Here is a 25,227-nt window from a genome sequence, read left to right on the forward strand (position 1 = left end):
TTTTGGCTATGAAGTTCATAGCGGTTTGAAGGGATTTCGAAGATTTAAGTTTGCTTTGTTTATGTAATGGATTTATTTTTTGTAAACGATTTCAGAGTTTCCAGTTAGTTTATTTTTTGTAATGGATTTTCAGAGTTTTTAGTTATTTTAGGTAATGGATTTCAGAGTTTTCAGTTAGTTTATGTAAAGGATTTCAGAGTTTTCAGTAAGTTTATGTAAAGGATTTCAGAGTTTTCAGTTATCTTTTTTTATGGATTTCAGAGTTTTCAGTTATTTTTTGTAATGGATTTCAGAGTTTTCAGTTACTTTTTGTAATGGATTTCAGAGTTTTCAGTTAGTTTATGTAAAAGATTTCAGAGTTTTCAGTAAGTTTATGTAAAGGATTTTAGAGTTTTCAGTTATTTTTTGTAAATGATTTCAGAGTTTTCAGTTATCTTTTTTTTATGGATTTCAGAGTTTTCAGTTATTTTTTGTAATGGATTTCAGTTAGTTTTCAGTTATCTTGTTATCAAAAATTTGTCCAACACATATGTCCGAAGAACTGCTAGTGGATGAAGGTGTACTTACATTGTCCTCCAAATCGGGAATTGAAACATGTGCATCCCATAATTTCGACTTCTTATGAGGCGTCGCCGGTACTGGCTCTGACATGGGAATATCATTATCATTCATAACTGGATCATCCTCACAATAGAATCCTCTTGCATCAAAATCTTCCTCATCATCGCCATCCTCATCTTCCTCATCATCACCATCCTTATCTTCCTCATCACCCTCTTCATCGCATGGCGCCTGAAAATCATTCACCTCGACGCTAATACCTAAGCATGCTACCTGAGAATTTGGGGTTGGTGAAATTGCCCTGCTTGGAGTTGTACTGAGAGCTGCATCAACAATGTTTCTTTTCACGGGGGTTACGCACAAGGAAATCCTCAGCTTGGAGTGACCAGAATTCTCTAACATAAATGCCGTCACACTAGCGTCCAATGCCAAAATGAGAGGAGGCATTGGTCTTCCATCCCAAACATACGCAGCTTCCAGTTTCAAATCGTATAACGACTCATCGACACAAAAAGCTTCGTACATAGCGATTAATAGCTCCGCCCGAGATATTTCTTTCGCGAGTGCACGCAGTTCGAATCGCGATTCATCAGTATATTCCCATTTTGTACCTTTGTTCACCCAAGTACCATCAAATAAACAACATACATTCACGTTTGAACCTGTTAAGAAGTTAAAAAGTGTACATTAGAAGTCAAATCTGTAGAAGTTAAAAAGTTCAAAATGCAATCGAAATAACAGCTATAAAGTTCGAAATTACAGACAACAAATTCGAACTTTTTCCTGGATCCAACATGACGAACTCAAGTTAAAAAGTTCGAAATGTAATCGAAATAACAGCTATAAAGTTCGAAATTACAAACAACAAATTCGAACTTTTTTCTGGATCCAACATGACGAACTCAAGTTAAAAAGTTCGAAATTCAATCGAAATAACAGCTATAAAGTTCGAAATTACAGACAACAATTTCGAACTTTTTCTTGAACCCAACATGACGAACCCAAACTCTTTTTTTTTTCAGGAAATCAAACAACTCTCACTACTACAAATGTTGGATTACACAACGGAAATTCCACAACGGAACACAGTACCGTTGTGGAATCTATATGCTTCCACAACGGTATAGTCGTACCGTTGTGGAATGTCCAAGATTCAACAACGGGACACCGTACCGTTGTGGACTATCCAGGATTCCACAACGGTACCACAGTACCGTTGTGGAATCTTTATGATTCCACAACGGTACTGTAGTACCGTTGTGGAATTCTGGACATTCCACAACGGTACAGTGACCCGTTGTTGGATCTCGCCGCGGCCAAGGCTCAAACTCGCCGCGGCCAAACTTTTCCACAACGGCACACTGTACCGTTGTGGGAAAGGTATGAAGTCAGACATCTCGCCGCGGCGAAACTTATGAGTCGCCGCGGCGAATCGATTCCACAACGGGACAATAACCCGTTGTGGAAATTTTTTACGACATTTCGCCGCGGCGAAATGTCGTAAAAAATTTTAGGGCTTCACTATAAAAGCCTCATTTCGATTTCTTTTTTCATTTTTTACACTTTCTCTCGCCTCAGACCTTCATTTCGGCCGATTCTGTGCCATTTCTCCTCCCAAACCAACCTTGAAACTTCGCCGCCATTTCGCCGCCGCCAAATCTCGCCGCCCTCCTCGCCGAAGCAAAATCTCGCCGTGCTCTTCTTTCCTTCTCTCGGTGTCGCCTCCCTTGCTCTCTCTCCCACCAAATTCTTTTATCAAGGTATGTTTTTATCTTAATTTCATATCAAAATCCTAATTTTTATGAATACTTTGTGTGATTTATAAACTAATTTATGATTTTGGTTGATTTTGGTTGTAATTTATGATATTGGGGGTGTAGATTTGGCCGAAATTAGGGTTTTTTATTTTGGGTTTTTTGTTCTAATTTATGATTTTGGGTATAATGTTATTTTAGATTTAAAATGAGTTGTATTTTGATATTGTAGTTAAATTGAGGTCGGATTTGAGTTTGAATTTGTGTTTGTGATGAGTTTTATGTTTTATTTATTTGAATATAATGTGTTTTTATATGTATTTAGTGTTGAATTGAGTTTAATTTTGTGTTGAAGATGATTTATTGTTTGAAAATGTTGTTGAATTTGAGTTTGAAATGATTTGTTCAATTAGGTGAAAATGGGCCGTTCAAAGACAACCGCCGGTCACAAAGAAGCCGCCCCTAGCTCTTCTAGGCCCCCCACAAAAAAAAATAAGAGGTCTCGTCAAGCCGAACCCGAACCCGTAGTGGATTATAATAGTCGGGTATTCACTAGCAAGGCCGCAGAAGAACGCTACGACATCCTCGTTCAACGAACTCCGATCTTTGAACGAGGGTTGAAGGTGAGCTCAACCACGTCTATAGGGTCTCAAATCAACAATACCATCGAAGGTTTCTCTTGGAGAAAATTTTGTGCCACACCCGAGCACAAAGAAAACGTTACGCTCATGTACGAATTCTACGCGAACTTACCAGATCACGAGGATGATGTGGTGACGGTTCGTGGTGTAGACGTTGATTGTAGTGTCGGAGCCATCAACGCATTGCTAGGAACCCCGGACATCGAATTCGAGAATGAGGGTTATCGACAATGGTTGAGAAATCCTAATCTCGATGAAATGTTGAGTTTGTTGACTACTCCAGGAGAGAATTGGGTCATGGACAAAGGAGTTAGAAAGCTTTTCCGTAAATCACTGACGAGGTTAGACTTTTCTTCTTTTTTGCGTGTATTATTTTATCTATTGTATGTTTTAAATAGAACGGTGTTTATTTTTTCTATTAATTGCATGTTTTAAATATAACGGTGTTTAATTTACAGGCTCGCAAAAACGTGGATTTATTTCATTTGCTCCCGTCTCTTTCCGATAAAGCACTTCACCCGTCTCGACGAGGAACATGTCTATCTTTTGTTTTGTATCATTCGTGGTAACACCATCAACGTCGGTCGATTCATCTACAATTGGATGAAGAGAATCGACTACAAGAATATCAAAAATGGGTTGCCGTATCCGTCAATCATCTACGGCTTGTGTCTGAATGCCGGTGTTGGAGGCGCAAAACACGACACAACCAAGAAGTGTGGGGCGCCTATTAATGACAAGACGATCGAGAGATACATTGTCAAAGAGCCGGAAGAGGAGGAAGAGGATGAAGAAGATGAGGATGAACCGTCACTCAACGAGCCACTGTTGTGTTTACAACCACCTCCGGGGTATGATCCCGCCACCCAAGAGTACATTGCTCGGTGTAGCCACTATCTCGTTGGCGGGTATCAACACACCCAAGATTACATGTACCAACAAGGACAATATGGCGCCGCGGCTTTCGAAGGATTGAACGAGCTGATTGGTCGATGGGACATCAATCAGGAGAATCAATACCGGTTTCCTCCATATCCTCAATACACATACTATCAGGCGCAAGCACCGCAATGGCCACCGCATATGGCACCTCCTCAGTACCCGGGGCCACCACCACCACCACCACAACCACCTACGAATGACAACGACGACGAGTAAATTTTTTTATGTGTTTTTTGAAACCTTCTAAGTTTAATAATTGTTTTCATCTTTTTTTTATGTGTGTGAGACTTAAATATTTATGTCTTTATGTGTGTTTGATACTTGTTTCAGATTTTAATTTGTGTTTGAGACTCGTTATGGTATTGTATGAATTTATGTTTGAGACTTGTTATGGTATTGTTATGGTATTGAATGGATGATTTGAGTATTTAAAATTTATGTATTGATTGTGTTTGATATTACTTCAGATTAAAAAGTAATAACTATAGATTCTCCCCGATGAAGAAGACATTAGCCGCGGCCACATGTTGTTTTGGCTGCGGCGAGTCATCTTCGCCGCGGCGTGTTTATAAATGGCCGCGGCGAATTGGGTTCCTAAAAAAACATAGACTCTGGAACTTATTTCGCCGCGGCCAGGTGTTCTATTGGCCGCGGCGAGACATCTTGGCCGCGGCGTGTTTTGTACATGGCCGCGGCGAAGTGGGTTCCTAAAAAAACATAGACTCTGGAACTTATTTCGCCGCGGCCAGGTGTTCTATTGGCCGCGGCGAGACATCTTGGCCGCGGCGTGTTTTGTACATGGCCGCGGCGAAGTGAGTTCCTAAAAAAACAAAGTATCTGGAACTTATTTCGCCGCGGCCAGTTGGTCTATTGGCCGCGGCGAGATATCATCATGGCCGCGGCGTGTTTTATACATGGCCGCAGCGTGTTTTCATCATGGCCGCGGCGAGTTATCATGGCCGCGGCGGAATATTAAGCCTTGACGTTTTATAGTCTTGGAAGCGGCCATATTAGTATTTATCAACAGGATATTAACAATAATTATATAAAGTATATATCATAAAATAAACTAAAATACATATTTTTTTTGTTTTCACACTAAAATATGATTGATATCCGAACGATGTAAATGAGAAACATCATCATCATCAAAATCTTCGATCTCTTCATCAACAAGTGGCAAGCCGGATGTGAATGGGGGGATATTAGACATGTTGTCGTCTTCATCTTCTTCAATATTTCTCGCTTTCATGTGAACCACTAATGACAAATCTGGATTGACGGGTTCTGGTACGTAAAACACTTGAGTTGCTTGTGAGGCCAAAATAAATGAATCATTCTCGTAACTTGTACGTCGAAAGTCGACAATCGTAACTCCGTCTTTATCAACTTTAACATGATTGTTGTCTGCCCATTTGCACTTAAACAAAGCTATTCGTAGCCCACAATAATCAAGTTCCCAAATGTCTTCAATGTACCCATAATAGTTCATAAAAGCTTTTTTTGGATTTTTATCATTTGCCGAAGAAACGTGTAATGCTTCAGCAAGTAATGTAACACCACTATTTTGAACGGGATGCTTGTTGTCTCTTTCTTTGGTGTAAAAAGTAAAACCATTAACAGACCAAGCAGTGTACCTTGTAACCATTGACGAAGGACTGCCAGATATTTTGCTCAACGTTTCTGAATGTCCTGATTCTTGAAATAATCGTTTTCCAAGCCACTTCTGAAACAAACGATTGTGCTCTTCTTGTAACCATTTTTCATTTTTAGCTCTTTTTGGATCATTTGCCCTCAATTCTTTCAAATGAATATCCACAAACGGCGTGACCTCGGAAACGTTATGCAAGACATGGAGACTGGCTTGCTCCCACTCTTTCCGGTTGACGATAGAATAAGTACCTATACATAACCACTCATATAAGTAGTGGTCCTCTCATGAATAAGTTAAATACACAAAAGAAAGTGTCAGAAAACATACCTGTAGATAAAGCTTTTGATTCATGACTTGTGTTCTTTGGCAACCCAATCGCGTCTGCATTAGTTAAATACTCCGAACAAAATTCAACGGACTCCTCAGCTATATAGTTTTCTACTATGCTCCCTTCCGGTCTATTGTAGTTCTTCACATAACTCTTCAACACTTTCATGTAACGTTCGATTGGATACATCCAACGTAAAAATACGGGCCCACATAATTTCACTTCACGTACCAAGTGAACAGTTAAGTGAATCATGATGTCAAAAAACGAAGGTGGGAAAAACTTCTCTAGCATGCATAGAGTTTTTACCAACTCCGATTGCATGGAATCCAACCGAGTAGGATCAATAACCTTCGAGCAAATCGAGTTGAAGAATACACATATCTTGGATATTGCAAATCTCACATCGGGTGACAAAATTCCACGCAAGGCGAGAGGTAACATTTGTTGTAGAAGCACATGACAATCGTGAGTCTTTATTCCAATAAGTCTCAAATCTTTCATAGATACAAATCTCGTATAGTTTGAAGAATGACCATCGGGAACTTTGATAGACGCAAACCATTTACACAACTTCTTCTTCTCCTTCCGATCTAGAGTATACTTAGCCGCTGGAAATTTTGTTTTTTGTCCGACCTCCTCATCGGCGTGCAAAATACTTCTTATATTCAGCTCCTTGAGATCCCTTCTAGATTTTATTCCGTCTTTCGATTTATGTGGATCATCAAGAAGAGTACCGATAACGGATTCGCAAACATTTTTCTTGATATGCATAACATCCAGACAATTCCGAACGTAGTGCGTCTTCCAATACGGAAGGTCATAAAATATCGATTTCTTCTTCCAAGGATTCTCTTGAAACGACTCTTTAGTACTAGCACGACGCTTTCTTTTTCCAAGGACTTCATTGACGTTTTTTACCATCTCGTAGACATCTTCACCAGACAAAATTCGAGGAGGGAGCCGTTCTTCTGTGTTGCCATCAAATGCTTGTTTTAACCTTCTAAATGGGTGGTCTCTTGGTAAAAATCTTCTATGCCCGAGAAAAACAGTCTTCTTACTATGCTTCAACCGAATGGAAGATGTGTCTTTCATACAAATAGGACAACCAATCGAGCATTTCACAGAATATCCTGACAAATTTCCATAGGCCGGAAAATCGTTAATAGTCCACAATAACATTGCCCGTAAGTTGAAAGAATCTCGACGATAAGCGTCTTTAACCTCATAGCCCTTATCCCATAACATCTTCAAATCATCAACAAGCGGTGCCAAATAAACATCGATATCATTACCTGGTTGACTCGGTCCTGATATCAGAAGCGTTAACATCAAGAACTTTCTCTTCATACAGAGTTTTGGAGGGAGATTGTAGTTCACCAATATAACCGGCCAAACACTGTATTTACTGCTCATCATGCTAAACGGGTTCATACCATCAGTTTCTAAACCAAGATGAAGATTTCGGGGATCAGCACTGAAATCCTTATACTCAAAATCAAAGGATTTCCATTGGGCAGCATCGGCAGGATGTCTGAGAACACCATCATTGACACGTTTTTCGGAGTGCCAAACCATGTTCTTCGCGTGTTTGGCACTATTAAACATTCGTCGGAAGCGTGGCATTGGAGGAATGTACCATAACGACTGTAATCATAAAAAAACAATAAGAAGCATACCATTATAGGCTATACATGTATTTGATAATCGAGTAGTGAAAACATACCTTAACTGGAACTCCTTTGACTCCGTCACGTGGCATTTTACCCTTCTTCCACCTCGACTCTTTGCAGATCGGACATTCATCTAGATTTTCATGCTCGTGTCTGTATAAAATACAATCATTCGGGCACGCATGGAACTTCTCGTACTTCATACCTAATGTGCCCAAAGTCTTCTTCGCCTCATACATACTTAAAGGAACTTTATTGTCTTTCGGAAAGGCTTCTTTAAGTGTTTCCAACAATTTTGTAAAGCTAGTGTTTGTCCAACCACCCGACGCCTTCAAATGAAACAACGTAACTAAAAACGACAACTTCGAAAAGCTTGTACACCCTTCGTATAATGGTGTCTCCGCATCAATCATCATCGACTCAAACAACTCCGGCCGGTCAACAAAATCGTCCTCCAAATCATTCATCATTCCGGGCATATCATCAACATCATTTTCAATATCATCAACGCTATTGTTTATCGTCGAACGAAAAACCTCACCATGATAGTACCATCTTTGATAGGAGGTCATTATTCCATACGCAAACAAATGGGTTCGAACAACATCAAGCGAAAAATGCCTATGATTTCCACATCGAACGCAAGGGCAACGAATAGATTTCACGTCGTCCATATTATCTCTAGCGAATTTACAAAACTCATCTACACCTTCTTGATATATCTCAGTTAATCTATTCTCCCACATCTATTTTTTCATCTTCAATGATAGAAAATCCTAGATTTTACAACAAATACCCATTCTAATTACCAAGTTATAAAAAACAAGTATATTCAAAGCAAGTAGGAGAATAACTTACAAGATTTTGACGTATAGTTGAGAGTGATAACCAAGAATGGCGCAGAACAGGTCGGAATTAGGTTTGGAGTGGGTTTCCGAATGAGGTTTTGAGATTAGAAAGTGAAAATGACGAGAAATTTTAATTTATAGATCCAGTGCGCGATGTTTCGCCGCGGCTAACACTATACCTAGCCGCGGCGAATAGATTCCACAACGGGACAATCGTCCCGTTGTGGAATACACTCGCCGCGGCGAAAGAAATACATTGCCGCGGCGAAATGAGTTCCAGTAAATCTGAGAACTGTTTCGCCGCGGCTATACTATACTTTGGCTGCGGCCAGGTATATCACGCCGCGGCGAACTGCATACGTGGCCGCGGCGAAATGAGTTCCAGGGGCTATGTAAATCTGTGAACTATTTCGCCGCGGCCACGTATGAAGATCGCCGCGGCCAGAATGTTTCGCCGCGGCTAAGTATCTACATGGCCGCGGCGAAATGAGTTCCAGGGGCTATGTAAATCTGTGAACTATTTCGCCGCGGCCACGTATGAAGATCGCCGCGGCCAGAATGTTTCGCCGCGGCCAATCAGATACGTGGCCGCGGCGAAATATTCCACAACGGGACGGTCATACCGTTGTGGAATGAACTCGCCGCGGCGACGTTGGACTTTGGCCGCGGCGAAATATCGCGGTCAGACCCTAAAACAGTTTTCCCACTCGATTTTTTTCAAAATTTTCAGAAATTTCATTTTTCTTCTTCTTCTCTCTTTCTCTCCGACCCACCCTCTTCTTCTCTCTTTCTCTCCGACCCACACCCACTCCGTCGCCGTTGTCTCTCTCTCTCCTCTTCTTCCTCGGCCGCCGTCCCTCTCTCTCCTCTCTTCTTCCTCGGCCGCCGTCCCTCTCTCTCCTCTCTTCTTCCTCGGCCGCCGTCCCTCTCTCTCCTCTCTTCTTCCTCGGCCGCCGTCCTTCTCTCTCCTCTCTTCTTCCTCCGCCCCTCATCTCCTTCCCCGCGGCCTTTTTTTCTTCCTCCGCCCCTCATCTCCTTCTTCCCCGCTTCTTCTTCTTCTTCTTCACAAACCCCTCTCCACAAGCTCACCAAACTCACTCTCCACAAATTTCTAAGTCCACAAAACCTTGCCTCCGACCACAACCCTCCGACCACAAGTCCCGACAACGTCATTGACGTTTTATCTCTCCACCACGCCTCCGTGCTCGTCATCTTCACTCCGGGTAAGTGTTTTTTCTATGTAATTTGTATTTTTATGTTGAAATTAGGTTATGGGTAAGTGTTTTTTTTTATGTAATTTGTATTTTTATGTTGAAATTAGGTTAGAATTGTGTATTTGTGTTTAAGTTATATAGAAATTGAATATGGAATTTGATATTTATGTAGAAAATTAGTGTGGAATCGAATTTCGATTTGAGTTTATATTGAAATTGGTTTGAATTGAAATTGAATTTAAGTTTGAGTTTGTGTTGGAATTGGTTTGAATTGAGTTTATGTTGAATTTTGTTTTTTCATAGATTATGTCTAATACTTCCACTAGTACCGTTAGCGATAAACGGAGATCCACCAATATCGATGGTCCCGGGAAAAGAAGAAATACTCTTATGCCCAAGATTAATAAGGTTAAAACTCTTGGTAAAAAGATAAACGTCAAATTTAATGATAGAGATGAACCATTGGATAAGGAGGGTGATGAGTTATCGAGTTATTTTGGCGTGTTAGCTAGAGAACATGTTCCAATTTCGATGATCGATTGGAGACTAAAAGAGCATAAACAGCTAAAAGAAAGGATTTGGAACGAAATATGTGAAGCATTTACGGTCCCTATCGAACTTAAGAATAATTGTCTTATGAGAGTTGGAGAAGCGGCGAGGTTATTCCGTCACGAGCTATACAACGATCTAGTCAAAGACAACCTCAATGATCCAAGCGTCTTGAAGAGGCCGGAATACGTTTTAAAACGCTATGGAAATATCACCGAAGAAGATTGGATAAAATTTGTTGAGTATAGACGTTCCGATATGTTAAAAAAATCATCGGACAATGGGAAAGAAATAGCGAGGAAGAACGTGTACAAATCTAGAACCGGCCGCAATGGATATCGAAAACTTGATCAACAAAAGGTTAGATTTACATGTTTTATTTTGTTGTCCATGTTTCATAATATTTATTAATTAATTTGTGGTATTGCTTGATAATAGTACGAGGAAACGGGTGAATGGCCTACAAAAGAGGTATTATGGGTTGAGTCGAGAATGAAGGGAAAATCATCTCAAGAAGTTACGGATGAGTCTATGGAAAGTGTCTTGCAATCTAAGGAACATCCCGGTCGTGTTCGTGGGCAATCTAAATACTCGTCAAGTTGCAATTCCGTATCTCGTCGGTCAAACTCGAGTGACGAGGTAACTAAGTTACGTCGAGAAATGTGTGAGTTAAAATCTTTCATTATGAAAGCCTTAACTCAAAATGGTTTGAGTCTCAAAGATGCTAATGACGAGTTACCTAGTGTCCTACGTCCCACAAATGAAGAGGAAAATATTGGTGTTGATGAAGAGATGCCTAAGGGTGATGATGTAGAGATGGCTAAGGGCGGTGATGAAGACATGGCTAAAGATGGTGATGAAGACAAGGCTAATGAAGTAACGTCTTTAGGTAATTTTTAATTTTTTAATACAAGTAAAAAAGTCAAATATTTTTATATATATTTTTTAATAACATTAGTGAATTTATTAGATAAACAATCTCAACATGAAGTTGCCGACAAACCCGATAGTGTTCGAGCAAGTTGCTCAATGAATCCAACCACGCCGGTGACACCGTGTTCGGATGAAAGCATAGAATGCATTCTCCTCCTTGATGATTTCATGAATGGAGGCACGATTCATGTAGCAAACGGGCGAGCGTACATGAATGCCGAACACGTTCATTTTTCATCTTTGGAGGATGTAAACGTTCGAGTGAGCATTGCGACGGCTTTGATTAAGAAAGCTTTTTTGCCGATTCCCACCGATGAAGCCAAGACTATTGAAGAAGCCGTAGGGGGCTTCGTTAAGTGGTCAAAGAGATTAATAGAAACTGAAATTGCAAAAGAGAGTCGCGGCCCGGTGGTCACACAAGTGTTGAAGGTCGGTGGTGGTAGTGAACCTAGCGCCGATGACGATAAGAAGATTTCATATACGTTGATTAATCCAAAGTTTCGATTGCTCGCCCAACATGCCAACCGAGTAATGTTACCGAAAGGGGATGCAATCAATGTCAAAGTTTGTGCAAGTATCGCCGTAGAGCGTATTCCGGTGATGTTTGACGATGTTAAAGAATTCCTTACATACGAGGAAATAGGCTCATGCATAACGGTTTACATGGGGTGAATATTTCTTTTATATTCTTTTTCTTATATCAATATACAATATTTCATTTTATTAACTAATCCAATAATTGTTTTTCGTAGTTATCTACAATCCATATTAGACAAAAATAAGCGGAGTGAAGTAATGTGTTTTGTTGAAGCGGGTTTGAGTTGCTACCTCCAAACCAACAACGATGAGGCCCATTTATCCGAACGCGTCAAGCAAATCGGGAAAATAGTACGAAATTGCAAACCAAAACAACTAGTTTTGATGCCGTACAATTTAAATGAACATTGGATGCTTGTTGTCTTCGATCTTTGGAAAGATCAAGCGATGTTCTTTGATCCGTTGAAAAATAAAATCCCATTGGATTTAAGGATGTTGATAAAAAGGTAAATTAATTACATGTTATTTGAAATATTTCATTTCCACTAATGCTTCTTTTCTAATTTTTTTTTTTTGGCGTATAAGGATTTTTTTCGGATTTCAAGCTTCACAATCAAGAAGCCCGAAGTAACGGTCAATCAACCTTAATCACAAATGCCTCGGCTCCCAAACAAATCGGAAACACGGAATGCGGGTATTATGTTTTAAGTTATATGCGTGATATTGTTGGAGTTGGTATAGATAAATTACAAATGAAGAAGTCATATACACCGGATAACTTAGAGAGAGTTCGAGAAGAGTGGGTGTTATACGTACAAACTTTTATAGAATGTGAATATTAGTTTGATTTTGGATATAGATATTTATTTTTGGATTTTTTGGATATATATTTGGTTTTGGATGTTATGTATATATTTTGGATGTTATGGATGTATTTGGATTTTTTGGATATATATTTGGTTTTGGATATATTTAATTTTCAGGTTTTTAATTGGAAAACAAAAAAATAGCTCTCAGGTACAATTTGGCCGCGACGTGTAATCATTACGCCGCGGCAAAGTTTCATGGGAATTCATCTCGCCGCAGCCAAAGGTATTCCTTGCCGCGGCGAGAATTTTTAAAAAAACATAATTCTTGTTCGCCGCGGCCATGTATGTCATTGGCCGCGGCGAACTATTCCACAACGGTATGTCTGTACCATTGTGGAAGATCACGCCGCGGCGAGTACGTACCGTTGCCGCGGCGAGAAACGGAAATCAACATAATTCTTGTTCGCCGCGGCCATGTATGTCATTGGCCGCGGCGAACTATTCCACAACGGTACGTCTGTACCGTTGTGGAAGATCACGCCGCGGCGAGTACGTAACGTTGTCGCGGCGCGTTTCGGAAATCAACATAATTCTTGTTCGCCGTGGCCATGTATGTCATTGGCCGCGGCGAACTATTGCACAACGGTACGGGGTACCGTTGTGGAAGATCACGCCGCGGCGAAGTCAATACGTGGCCGCGGCGAGTTTTAAAAAAAATTGATTCATTTTTCACAACGGGACCGTCCCGTTGTGGAAACGTGGAGGTTTCCACAACGATACTGTACCGTTGTGGAATCCCTAAGATTCCACAACGGTACGAGTACCGTTGTGGAATCATTACACAGCGGAGGATTCCACAACGGTACAGAACCGTTGTGGAATCATTCCACAACGGTACTGTACCATTGTGGAATCCACTGTTTGTAGTAAATATCATCGAATTAGGGATCAAAAGTTACCCATTTTTCTTCTCTCAACTGGTTAACTACATAGAATGCCCAAAAAATTTGAGTTTAAAGGAATTAGGGCGTGGGCATCGTAACCTTCGATATGCAATCGAAATAACAGCTATAAAGTTCGAAATTACAGACAACAAATTCGAACTTTTTCCTAGATCCACAATGACGAACTCGAACTCAAATCAAACAAATCTCTTACAAAATATCATCGAATTAGGGATCGAAACTTACTCATTTTTCTTCGGGGTTTGCCGTGCGTGGGGGTTTGCGACGATGGGCGTGCGTGCATGAGGATGACCGACGGGGAGAAGAGAAGAGGGCGATGGATTTGGGGCGGGACGGGCTGAGCGACCGGGAGAAGTGAAGAGAAAATTGGGGCTGCGCGGGTTTTTTTTTTTTTTTTTATGTTTTTGAATTGAAAAGGGAAAGGCACGTGTGATTTAGGAGTGGAGACAAATAAAGGATTGATTTTAAAAAGAATTTTAACTTAAGGGTAATTTGGACAATTCAGATGGCCAAATGCTTGGTTTCTCTAAAGGATCCAAAATATGGTTTGGTTTTCAAATCAGATGCTACACTAAGCTTGGTTTATCAAGTTTCCCAATAATTATAAGTAAAATAATCTGTAAATTACCCGTCTATGCAGGTAACCGGTCACAAACGAAATTGTCGGTCTTCGCCTGTTGCAGATTGCGGTTTTTGTGGTCTTGCCCGATTAAGATCCACGAAAAAAAAAATCATATCTTAGATCTGAAGTTCAGATATGAAGAAATATTCAAATCACTCCGATTAAAGATCGGACGGTACAAAAGCCATCTAATAAATCTGATTTATTGAAAGGTAATTAAAAAAAAAAACAAAAACATGATAAAGAAGAAGAAAATAAAAAGTAATTTTTCTTAGGTTAAGAATCCACCATTCGTGAAGATCACCGAAGTTTCTATATCTTAATGAAGATAACATACCGAAAATTAAAAAACAAAGTCTTGATTTTTTGGAAAAATGAACGCGGCAGCTAATAGGGTTTAATGGTCTCCGTCTCTCGACTCCTGAACTATAATGTATTAATGTAATAGACATTTATTCATCATTTAGATCATAATTGTGGAGCTGAAAAGTCAGTCAATAGTATTTTCATTCAATTAACAAGGTACCATGAAAAAAAAAAAAAAAAAGGGTATCTGCGTTAAATATTTGGACAGTTTCTTGAAAAGTCATAAAGGTCCTCAAATAAATGCTTTGCTGGTAAAGCATGCATGTACATACATGATAGGACTACAAAAGAAGCGATGATGTAATTCAAAGTCACTGAGAAACTACAATAACGTCCAAATTATATTTTATATATATATATATAAATTAGAATAATTACCTAAAAGCATTATTTAATGAACAGTATTTAAAAAAAATAATAAGAGATTAGACTTTAGACGTAAATAATGGTCATTGTATATATATTTTTTATTTTATCAAAAATATAAAAATATCTCCAAAAAACTTTAAATAAATTTTTTTATAATAAATAAAGCGTGATATTGGCAAAGAAAAAATAAATAGATAAAATAAAAGGGGGCGAGGAAAAACCGCATCCCCTTTGTGAACTTGTCAACAGCTCTCAAATTTCCAACTCCAAATAATTTTTTATTCTTAAAAAAAATTATTTGCTCTTATTTTTCATCTCATGGAACTCTTATCATGATTCCTATAATTTATGTATCCTTCCCAAATCTCTACCAGCACTTCCCAAGAGTATAAAAAAAATGTACTCTTTTATTATTTAAAGCACAAGTCACTTTATCCTTTAAATAAAATATTATTTTTATTTCATATTTATTATCATTCCTTCCTTCAACTGCAAATCCCAGAATAAATGCCAGTATAGTCAGTTTATATACACGAACGAAGCATAACATCAATTAACAATATATATACTCATTGTTGGTGATTCATCGCTCTCCTCATTATTTCAGTATGGTCCTCAATTCCCTTTGACTTTCTTCATTGTTTATTTGCCACCCGAATCCTGATTTCAGAAGGAGAGAGAGAGAGAGAGAGAGAGAGAGAGAGAGAGAGAGAGAGAGAGAGAGGCAATTAATCGTGTAACGTATATTCCTTTTCAAGATATGTGCATATACATAAAAATGGAGTTCGGCTTAATGCGTATACCTTATGTATACACACACGAATGGATATTTATGGCTTTTTCTTTTTCCATTTTCGGCAGATTGAAAGCATGACGGACTTTGGCAGTTTCAGCGGAGAATCGCGAATCATTGCTTCGGTTTTTTCGGGAATCGTTCTCTGCTTCGTCGTGAGTATATATTTTCTCATTTTTTGTGTACTAATGTTTTTTTCCGATTCAATGATGAGGATGTTGAGCGTAGATATGTATGGATTAGTTTTGAAAAAATAAATAAATAAATAGTAGGCCTTTGACCACAATAATTACTTGGTGATGAAGAAGAGTTATTGTGATCAAATTCGTTCCGTACATACTTATTTTTTTGCTTAAGGATTGTCTAATTTAGTTTTGAGTATGAGCTGGGTTTGTGTTTGATATAATCAATTTAGTCCTTGCTCTACCTTAGTTTGAACTTGTGTTCTTGAAGGTTTACAAATTAACCGGGTTCTATAGCGCTCGGTCCTTCAAGGCATACGGCAAACTGACCGGACCACTGAAGATCGAATGGAATAACAGGTTTGACGAAGATCTCTCTGATTTTGTTTTGAATTTCAATCTCGCTGCTGCCAATATATTTAGATGTTTATGTGTTTCGTTGTAACAGGGGTATCTCGACAGCTCACGCGGTTCTGGTCGCGTTTGTGTCGTTCTATCTTCTTGTGCTTTCGGGTTTGTTTGACGAGGATCCTGGTAAAGGGCTAATCATTGATCGATCGTCTACTCTATCGAACACCTTATTGGGGGTAAGTTAAGCTGAACGTCTTGTATAGATCGATCTCATCAGACAGGTTTCCTTTGTCTATGCTTACCCTTTATCCCAGTGGTTTTCTTGAAACAGTTTTTCAAAACTCCATTCTTAATTTTCATATGTAGCTATGCTGATTTCAAATCTGGAAACTGTTTCTTGTATTGGCTCTTATTCGGTGATGTGAAACAAAAAAACTACAGTCCTATGTGATGGTTATAACTATTTTACTTGAAATAATTAGTTCATTCGGATGATCAACGACTTTCCTTGAGAGAAATCTATTTCCCTTTGTTTAACAGACGGTTATGTACACATTCTTGTCTTTGACATTTACTTTTGTTTACTTGCAGATCTCCATTGGTTATTTTCTGACAGATATAGCTATGATTCTTTGGCTTTTCCCAGCTCTTGGTGGTTTTGAATATGTAAGTACACAAACCAAAGAAAAATGTTGTTTGCTCGAATAGTTTTCTACGACTTGAAGAGATGGCTCAGGATTTTCTTTATTTCAGTTGTTTGTTCATTCACCACATTGCACTGAAATAAAACAAAACATGAAACTATAGTTCTTTTTTCAATGTATTAATTCTTTACCGATTCGTTTATAATCAGATTCTGCACCATGGTCTTTCCATGTTCTCAATCATTCTCGCACTTGTAAGTGGTCAAGCTCAGTATTACATTCTACTGGCTCTCTTCACCGAAACCACCACACCTTTTGTGAATTTACGATGGTAAGGCTTGAAATCCCCTTTACTTTCAAATTGGCGATTTCTGTAACTTTGCTTTTTTTTTTTTACCATGAATTCAGGTACCTGGATACTGCTGGTCTGAAGGGATCCAGTATTTATGTGTTGAATGGAATTGCGCTGTTCCTCGGTTGGTTGGTACTGTCTGTCAAACCCAAACCATATCATCTAATTTCATTCCATTCAAGTCTTTCAACTGATCTCATATACATATGTTAGGTTTCAGAAGATAGATTAGCATAAAATCGCGTGCTCTTTCTGCCGATGAACTAATAGAATCACAAGGAATGTGAATATTATTGTTTTACTAGGAATATTCCATTAGTTATTCAGTTGATCTTCTGATAGTTGAGGTTTAGATAAGTGATGAAATAACATTTGCAAACCAGAACCAGTGATTTTTAGACTTGTAGATAGTCCTAAAGGCTCAGACACATACATATAACAACGTGTGGAACCTCTACACCAACACAAGGAATATTTTAGTGTGTTGCTTATTTTTGTTTTATTGTTTATTCCCTTTGGTTCTTCGATTTTTTTCTTTCTGACTTGAACTACTTTTCTTTACTTTGCAGATAGCCCGTGTTCTTGTGTTCGCTCACGTTTTCTACCACATGGCTACCAATTTCGACGCGGTGAGTTCATGGCATGTTGTTTTTAGCTCTAGAAAGATATTTAAAAGCTCAAAAGCTCAGGATGTGATAATGCGATTCCCTCTATCTTGTCCTGAAAAATTCATAGCTGAAAGCATAATGCTGAAGGTTTTTTTTTCCCTGGTGAAAATATGAAAATGTCATATGACAACATATTGTTATTGAGATTGAGGAGGCTATACCTGTATAAGTGGATTGAAAGAAAAGGGTCTATAATATTATGTAGTAAAAATCGTCAAAAGTGGGAAAGAAATGAAATTTTGGAGATATCTGTGTGATGTAATGCAGGTGAAAACGTTGAGTCCAGTAGCGTTCTACAGTTCGCTAGTAGTGCCACCTGTACTTGGTGCCATGAATGTGTTCTGGTTTTGGAAGATCGCCAAAGGCTTGATAAAGACTCTCTCTAAGGCAAAGAAGCGCACTGAGTGATGATGAAATGTGTCCATTCTAATTCATGTACATTTTAGCTTCTTGGTCTACACTACACAACTGCAATCTTCGTCATATTTGTAACTACCTCCTCCTTTGACAACCCTTCTGCTTTAAGCCCCTTGGAGTTTTCTTTTCAAGTGTAAAAAAAAAATAGAGAGACCAAGCTTTGTGGCGTATAGAATAGGGGTACCTTGTGTAAAATGCGGTAAAAATTCTCGCACACATAATGGATCCTACTCAATTATTTACGGAAAATGATTCGCATCTACACAACCTGCTTTGGCACTGGACCGGAGCTCCGGTTCTTAATAAACCGGAATGATCTGGTCCAAATAGTGTTGGAATTCAGGCACGGAACATTTGGTTCCGGCCGGTTAATTCTAGCAATTCCACGTAAAAAAAAAAATTAAAATCTAAAATGTGTTTTAAAATTCGAAAAAATTAAAATTAAATCTCTTTTATGTACAGTATCAAAATTGAATTCCGATACCAAGAACAGTACTTAAACATACTAAAATTCCGGTTATTTTCTGTTTCGGATGCCCATCTTTAATCGGTGCCCCTAACTCACGCAAGTCTCATGTATTGGGGCATCAACATGCTCAAGATTTAAGCCATGAGCTATACATATAAATGTGGCCACTTATTTGCATGGAGAAACTGGGATACCTAAATAAATTAATAGTCCCATGTTTATAATTAGTCATGCAAAAAGATCCAACATCTGAAACTAATCAACTTTTGCATACAGACACCTCGACAACTTGATATCTAACTATGTTTTTTTTTTTCGTGAAGAGTTAGAGGCATCTCAAAATTAATTGGCAATGAGATGAGTAATCCATGATTTTAATAATCATTTTCTTTTCCATGAGAGATTCCTAATAGCTTGGACAAGTTACTCATTTGGGATTAGTGGGCTCTGAGATTGCATCTCAAAATCAATTGGCAACGAGATGAGTAACCAATAACCTTTATAAATCTTGTTAGTTCTCATTTTCTTTTCGATGTGGGTTTCTTAACATGGTCTTAACATTTTTTTTTTCTATTTTTTATTATCAAATTTTGGCAATTTTTGTTTTCTCGTCTAAACCATGGTGAGTTCTTTTTGGTCTCTTGGAGGTTTCTTGACATTGTTGAACTTGAATCTCTTGCTTTTTCTCCATGGAAGTACGTTGTTGACCTTCTTTGCAGGCACTACATGTCTTCGTCAAAGCCTATACACCCGCTCAATTTTGGCTTTCCAGTTTCTATGCTCGACGATGTGCCTCTTGTGGATGCTATTTAAACATCATGTTGTCGCCGACATTTTCATGGAAAACGATGATAAAACGGAAAATAGTACTTCTAACCTACATGTCTCTAGCAAAGATTTTCTTGACAAAAATCACCAATTTCTGTCGACATTTTAAACTATTATCATTCACCAAGTAATAGGTAGACTCCAACATTCTTAACTGACTCGTTTTGATATCGTAATTGTTGTTAACAAATTATCTTGAGGAGACAATATAGTATTATTAAGAATGTAATTTGATAATGTGTTATTAGTTAATTACTATCTTATTCTTGTACTATGTATTATAAACAACTTAATAATCTTATTCTTAAAAAAAAAACCTAATAATACGATAAATAAATCAAGTGAAAACTGTAAGATAGCTCAAAAGTCAATGAGCATATGGTTCATTCAAACAAATTTAAAGGACAAAATAAAATGCCCCTTCAAAAAAAAAATTGGATTAATAAATAATAATAAAATAAAGGGACACTTCATGCAGAGTAAAGACTAAAGGAAGCTTCCTTTCTCGCTTTAGTGGTGGGTTCCTTTCCGATTTCATCCTCGTTGTCTACTTTGCTTTCATATTATAAAGGGACCCTATTATAAAATAAGCTGTGAGCAAAAATATATATTATAAAATAATAATAAATAAAACTATTAACGGTCAGATCAGCTTGGCTTTGGGAGGAGAAAGAGAAACACACCATTCAGAAACAGGTGATTTTATTTTCCAGTGTCTGAAAGACGGTTTGTTTTCGTGCTTTGTATGATTTTTTTGTTGAAAACGCTCAATAGAATATTGTGTGTTCCTCTACTAAAGAAGTTAGAAAATAATATATTAGGATCATATATTTCTCTGATTAGCAACAACGATGAAAAAAATAGTCAAAAATCAAAATATGTAGACTCCACTGCATTGTACATAACTGTGGGTCCCATTGCCTAAATTGTCTTCACGCGGTTGAAAATCATTTCCTAAGAGGCAAATTTATAAAAGCATGTGTTGAAAGTTGAGAAATTGAATTTCTAAAAAGTAATAAATTTTAATTTAGAAAATATGTGTAATTTGACAAAAAAAATATTTTTAATGCCGTATGAATCCTTAGAGCATCCGCAATGGATCTCTATTTTAGAAATAGAGATAGAGTTTGCTCCACAATGCATATTCAATTGCATCTCTATTCTCCAAATATGGAGTTGATTTCAACAGTGTATCTCCAAATATGGAGATGCACTATTCCATCTCTATATTTACCCCAAACTTTTAAAAATTATATTATTTGCCCAAAATTTAATTTATAACTACAATTTAGTACTTATATGTATTATGTATGTATTTGTAAATTAGGGTATTCTAAAAATTATTAATTAAAAAACAACTCATACTTGAAAAAAGAAAATAAAATTACTACAATAGAAATCACAATATTTTACATAGACGATTAAAAAAACATCAAGACATTTAAAAATTACATAATTTAAAAACTTAAGTCACAATACTACATAAAAAAAAATATAGTGGGAGAGGATGTATGTATGTACAAAATTAATAATATTTATGTATTTGGACTAATATGAACAAAATTAATGGTGTTGGTCAAATTTATAATTTATAAAAAAATAATGTATTAAAACTCAATTATAAAAATATATAGTGGGAGAGGATATACTTATAATATTCTTTAAAGCAGATGTAAAATAGAGATGGAGTGCAGATAAAATATATTGTTCACTGATGTAAATATGTAAAATAGAGATGAAAAATAGATATGGATTGTGGATGGTCTTAAAGATGTGGTCTACGATATTTTATTGTATTTTGCGGTCCTTGCTCTGACCTGCGATTTCATATGACATGCGGTCTCGTCACAAATTTGCGATGACTAGTGGTCTTTTATTGTGTCTTGCGGTCTTCTGTTGTGCCCTGCGGTGACGTGCAGTCTTCTGCTGTGCTTTATTGGGATTTGAAAACTTTAAATTTGAAAATTATGTGTTAAAGACATTTTTGTCAAATTACACATACTTTTTAAATTAAAACTTATTACTCCTTAAATTCCAATTTTCTAACTTTTAACATATGCTTTATCAAATTTAGCTATGGTACGTATGTACTATAGTAATAGACTATTACAAATATTAAAATAAAAAAAAATAAAAGAGATTTAATAGTCGCATACTAAACCGCGCCAACCCTTTCATTTGGTTGGATGTTTATGCCGACTTTACTCTATTTCCTAGAAAGATTTGATAATTATTAAAAAAAAATATATATATATATATGCTATTGAATGATCGATCTGAGTGCACGTGGCAAGAATTCAACAGAAAAACGGAGCTGCATAAATAAACTTGGCCCGGCAAGCTAACGAAGATGTCTAAAGATCTTATAGAATTTGTGACTCTTAAGGGTTTATACTTTATAGCACAATATTAAGCCAAGTGGTTAGTTAATTTAGTTAGAAGACAAGATCGTGGGTTTACATAGTGGGTGGGTGTGTGTCCAACAACCAAATTCAAACGGGAACATTACTGGTCAAAACTTCATCGGAGACCATATGGCAGTCATTCAATCGACAAAAAAGAACACAAAAGTCTCGTAAATGTAAAAAATAAAATAAAAAAACGAAAATAATAGGAAACCCGTGTACGTGTAATCTCAGTGTTGTTTTTTTGTCTTCTCTCTTTCCATCCACGTGACATCCACGCCGTTGCCTTTTCGTCTCACTCAAATCTCACTTTTCCAACACTCCTTAAAGATCCACACCAAACCCATGCCCATACCATATCTATTCCATATAAATTAGTGCACATTAACTTTTTAAGACAAGTGAGAGAAAATATAACTGTTCTGAAGACGTAGTTGAATAATTTCGCATCTATTATTTACTCGCTTTCCTCTTTTTGTGTGCCTTTTTATTTAATAATTTCCGATTATAGCATCGGAAAAGCAACCACCAATATCTTTTTCTTCATATTCGTATGAGATTATTTAAATTAAAACCAAAACTTAAGATAGTGATGCTCCACAATTAGTTATAAATAGATTTTTCTTTAAATAATTTGCTTATTATTTATTTATCTATCAGCCGGCCAAAATATCAACACTTTCTATAAAAAAAAATTCTTTGATTATGCTTGTCCAATAGGTTTGTTTCTTGTTTTGGCTCAGATATTTCTCATTCTAAAGCAAATCCATACCAACCCACCATTAATTCCCTTTTTTTTAAGTTTAACAGCCATTGAGAGTCCTTGACTTTCTCAAATACATATATTTCTCATTTTGACTCACAAGTTTCGGTTTCGTAATCTATTTCAAAGAACAATTTTTTAATACTCTCCACAAAACCGACGAGACAGAGAGGGAAATGTGGAGAAGAAAATGCTGGTCTTTTGGCGGTTACTTTCTCAACAACCACCACCACCGCACAGCGACGGCGATATCTCCGACGGCCATCGCATTTCGGTTAGGAAACCCTAGCCTTCCGTACAGACTCGCCGGCGCCGCGGTGGCGGCTCGGGCGTTCTGTTCTCCGGCGGCGCCGGCGGAGGAGGCGATGTCGTTCTCGGAGGCGAAGAGGCTGATGAGGCTGGTGAACGTGGAGAGCCTGAAAAGGAAGCTTGGGACGGAGGGCAAAGAGGTCATTTCGTACGGCGAGCTTCTCGAAGCGTGCGAGTCCATCGGCGTCGCCAGATCCTCCGACGAAGCAGCCACGTTCGCGAGGATTCTCGACGAAGCCGGCGTTGTTCTTCTCTTCCGCGATAAGGTCTATCTTCATCCCGATAAGGTAAAAAAAAACAATATTGGATTGACAATTATATTATTTGATTTACATTTTCGTTCCGTAGTTTTTTCGTGAAAAGTCGGGGAATATTGATCAATGTGGTCTTCTTGAATTGGTTGGTTGATTAGTTGTTGAAGTAAATGATAAATTGATTGGAAAACACGCGTCTGATGAGTCCGTCTCTAATAAAGCGATGGGTGGGTTTTGGAATAATTGTTTCGGAAATTTGTGTCTGTTGTTGTTTTCCTTTTTCCTTTTTTGTTTGATTCAAAGCTCAACCAAATCTACGCCTCTTTTTAAAAACCCTCAGATTTTGATAGTATAACTGCCTCGTATAGAAAACCTTAATATAGAGAGAAAGAGTTTTGTTCGCATTGGGTCCACCAATTAGAACAAAGAAGAATCACCACCTAGCTCTTCATCACTTTACAGTATTTTCCTTTTTTTTTTTTAAATTGAATTCTTAGTAAAAGAGAAACCAAATAAACAATACATCTCATAACCAAAGTCAGTGATCCATCAACTCAACATCTCTTCATCGGTATCACCGCACAGAATTTTCCCTCTGAGAATTGTTTTTCGCAGGTAGTGGAGCTGGTAAGAAGAGCGGTCCCGCTGGCTCTGACCCCGGAGGACGACCCGGCTCGAGAAGAGCTGAGGAAGCTTCAAGAGAAGAAGGAAGAGATCGACGTACTGGCACACAAGCAGGTTCGGAGACTCCTGTGGACGGGCCTGATCTTGTCGATGTCACAGGTGGGGCTGTTTTTCAGGCTGACTTTCTGGGAGTTCTCGTGGGACGTTATGGAGCCGATCGCGTTCTTCACGACCGCCACGGGGCTCGTGGTCAGCTACGCCTACTTCCTCATCACCTCGAGAGACCCGACTTACCAGGACCTCATGAAGAGGCTCTTCCTCAACCGCCAGAGAAAGCTCATCAAGATCCACAATTTCGACTGCCAAAGGTACAGAGAGCTTCAGAGGAAGTGTAGAGTGCCTTTGGACGCCGCCGATTCCATCAGGAATCGGGTCGGCGTCCACTTGGAACTCGACGACGCTATGCACAGAGATTGATCGACACTCTCTCGTGATTTTTTTTTTTAAATATATATATATATATATATATATATAAATATATCTCCTTTAATCAGAGAGAGGAGGCGAGGCATTATATAACTGAAATAGTTGCTGTTACGTGATATTTTTGAAATACAGTGCAGTGCTGACTAGAGCTGTAACTCAGGCTGATATCTGACTTGCATTTTCTTAATATAAAAGCAAATACAGATTTTCTTTCTTTTCTTGTCGAGGTCTTACGTGAGTTACGTGGAGCTTTATATACATCAATCTTTTTGTGGATGACTAACTGGATCGAAGATTGCGCTTTCTTTTCACTTCCATCCCAATTTCTGCATATCTGACCTATCAACAAACCCCTGAAGGGGAAAAAGAATTGGAACCAAAGAAAGGTTTCTCACTCTCTCGATCAGCAAATTCGTTGATTTTAATCCTATCTAGTACTGAGCTCTCTGTTGCCTTGTGATTTGCTGAGTTTTAGCATGAATAGCCAAATAAGTCCGGATGTGTGAATATTTAACACCCACGTAGTCGCATTTGCAAAAAAAAAAAAGAAAAACAAAAAAAAAACTGACTGTCCCAAAATCATTTTTGAGGTAGTGAGATGAGAGCTCACATCTTCTGGTTGAGATATGTGTGTTATGAGTTGAAGGAAATGATATCCATGTTCCATTAAAAAAAAATGCTGCAAAAGAAGCTCACATGCCAAATTATAATGTATCTTGTACTAAGCTCACTGCAATAATTATGATAAATAAAAAATAATTAAAAAGATACCTGATTAACCCTGTTTGCTTAGCGTGCTTCGATAGATACTTAGCGTGCATCTATGTAAATATTTTTAGACAATAAGTCAAATGGACCACCTCTAGATAATTTGTCTTCAAACACTAAGTTACCGTTGAAATGGAAAATATTTGTAT

The 25,227-nt window shown here is 37.9% G+C and overlaps 2 protein-coding genes across 5 annotated transcripts; both read left to right on the forward strand.

Moving 5' to 3' along the window:
* The first annotated feature begins 14,975 nt into the window (after nucleotides 1–14,975).
* Nucleotides 14,976–18,425, forward strand: LOC149381508 (TRAM, LAG1 and CLN8 (TLC) lipid-sensing domain containing protein). 4 transcript variants are annotated; one of them, XM_089602134.1, is made up of 9 exons: nucleotides 14,976–15,506; nucleotides 15,627–15,713; nucleotides 16,012–16,100; nucleotides 16,189–16,327; nucleotides 16,683–16,757; nucleotides 16,945–17,066; nucleotides 17,144–17,219; nucleotides 17,657–17,716; nucleotides 18,023–18,425. In XM_089602134.1, exons 2-9 carry the CDS (start codon nucleotides 15,636–15,638, stop codon nucleotides 18,161–18,163), a joined length of 780 nt encoding a protein of 259 aa, XP_089458260.1. In that variant the 5' UTR covers nucleotides 14,976–15,506; nucleotides 15,627–15,635; the 3' UTR covers nucleotides 18,164–18,425. The 4 variants fall into 4 exon arrangements, with proteins under 4 accessions (XP_089458260.1, XP_089458262.1, XP_089458261.1 ...); XM_089602136.1 differs by having other exon boundaries at nucleotides 14,976–15,499; XM_089602135.1 differs by having other exon boundaries at nucleotides 14,976–15,371.
* A 3,798-nt stretch (nucleotides 18,426–22,223) lies between these two features.
* On the forward strand, nucleotides 22,224–24,522 carry LOC149381509 (calcium uniporter protein 1, mitochondrial-like). The gene is made up of 2 exons (XM_089601762.1): nucleotides 22,224–23,233; nucleotides 23,816–24,522. Exons 1-2 carry the CDS (start codon nucleotides 22,814–22,816, stop codon nucleotides 24,299–24,301), a joined length of 906 nt encoding a protein of 301 aa, XP_089457888.1. The 5' UTR covers nucleotides 22,224–22,813; the 3' UTR covers nucleotides 24,302–24,522.
* The last annotated feature ends 705 nt before the right edge of the window (nucleotides 24,523–25,227 follow it).

The sequence above is a fragment of the Urtica dioica genome, chromosome 11 (assembly GCF_054948205.1).
Source record: "Urtica dioica subsp. dioica isolate 48M chromosome 11, U.dioica_male_clone48M_v1_H2, whole genome shotgun sequence".
NCBI classification, from domain to species: Eukaryota; Viridiplantae; Streptophyta; class Magnoliopsida; order Rosales; family Urticaceae; genus Urtica; species Urtica dioica.

What these genes read in the sequence shown, in the direction of transcription:
- LOC149381508 (XM_089602133.1), top strand. Translation starts at nt 15,588, where the DNA reads ATGGATATTTATGGCTTTTTCTTTTTCCATTTTCGGCAGATTGAAAGC. An exon ending in AAGATCGAATGGAATAACAG is followed by an intron (nt 16,101 to 16,188) that starts GTTTGACGAAGA and finishes TCGTTGTAACAG; the next exon opens with GGGTATCTCGACAGCTCACG. An exon ending in CCTTTTGTGAATTTACGATG is followed by an intron (nt 17,067 to 17,143) that starts GTAAGGCTTGAA and finishes CCATGAATTCAG; the next exon opens with GTACCTGGATACTGCTGGTC.
- LOC149381509 (XM_089601762.1), top strand. Translation starts at nt 22,814, where the DNA reads ATGTGGAGAAGAAAATGCTGGTCTTTTGGCGGTTACTTTCTCAACAAC. An exon ending in TCTATCTTCATCCCGATAAG is followed by an intron (nt 23,234 to 23,815) that starts GTAAAAAAAAAC and finishes TGTTTTTCGCAG; the next exon opens with GTAGTGGAGCTGGTAAGAAG.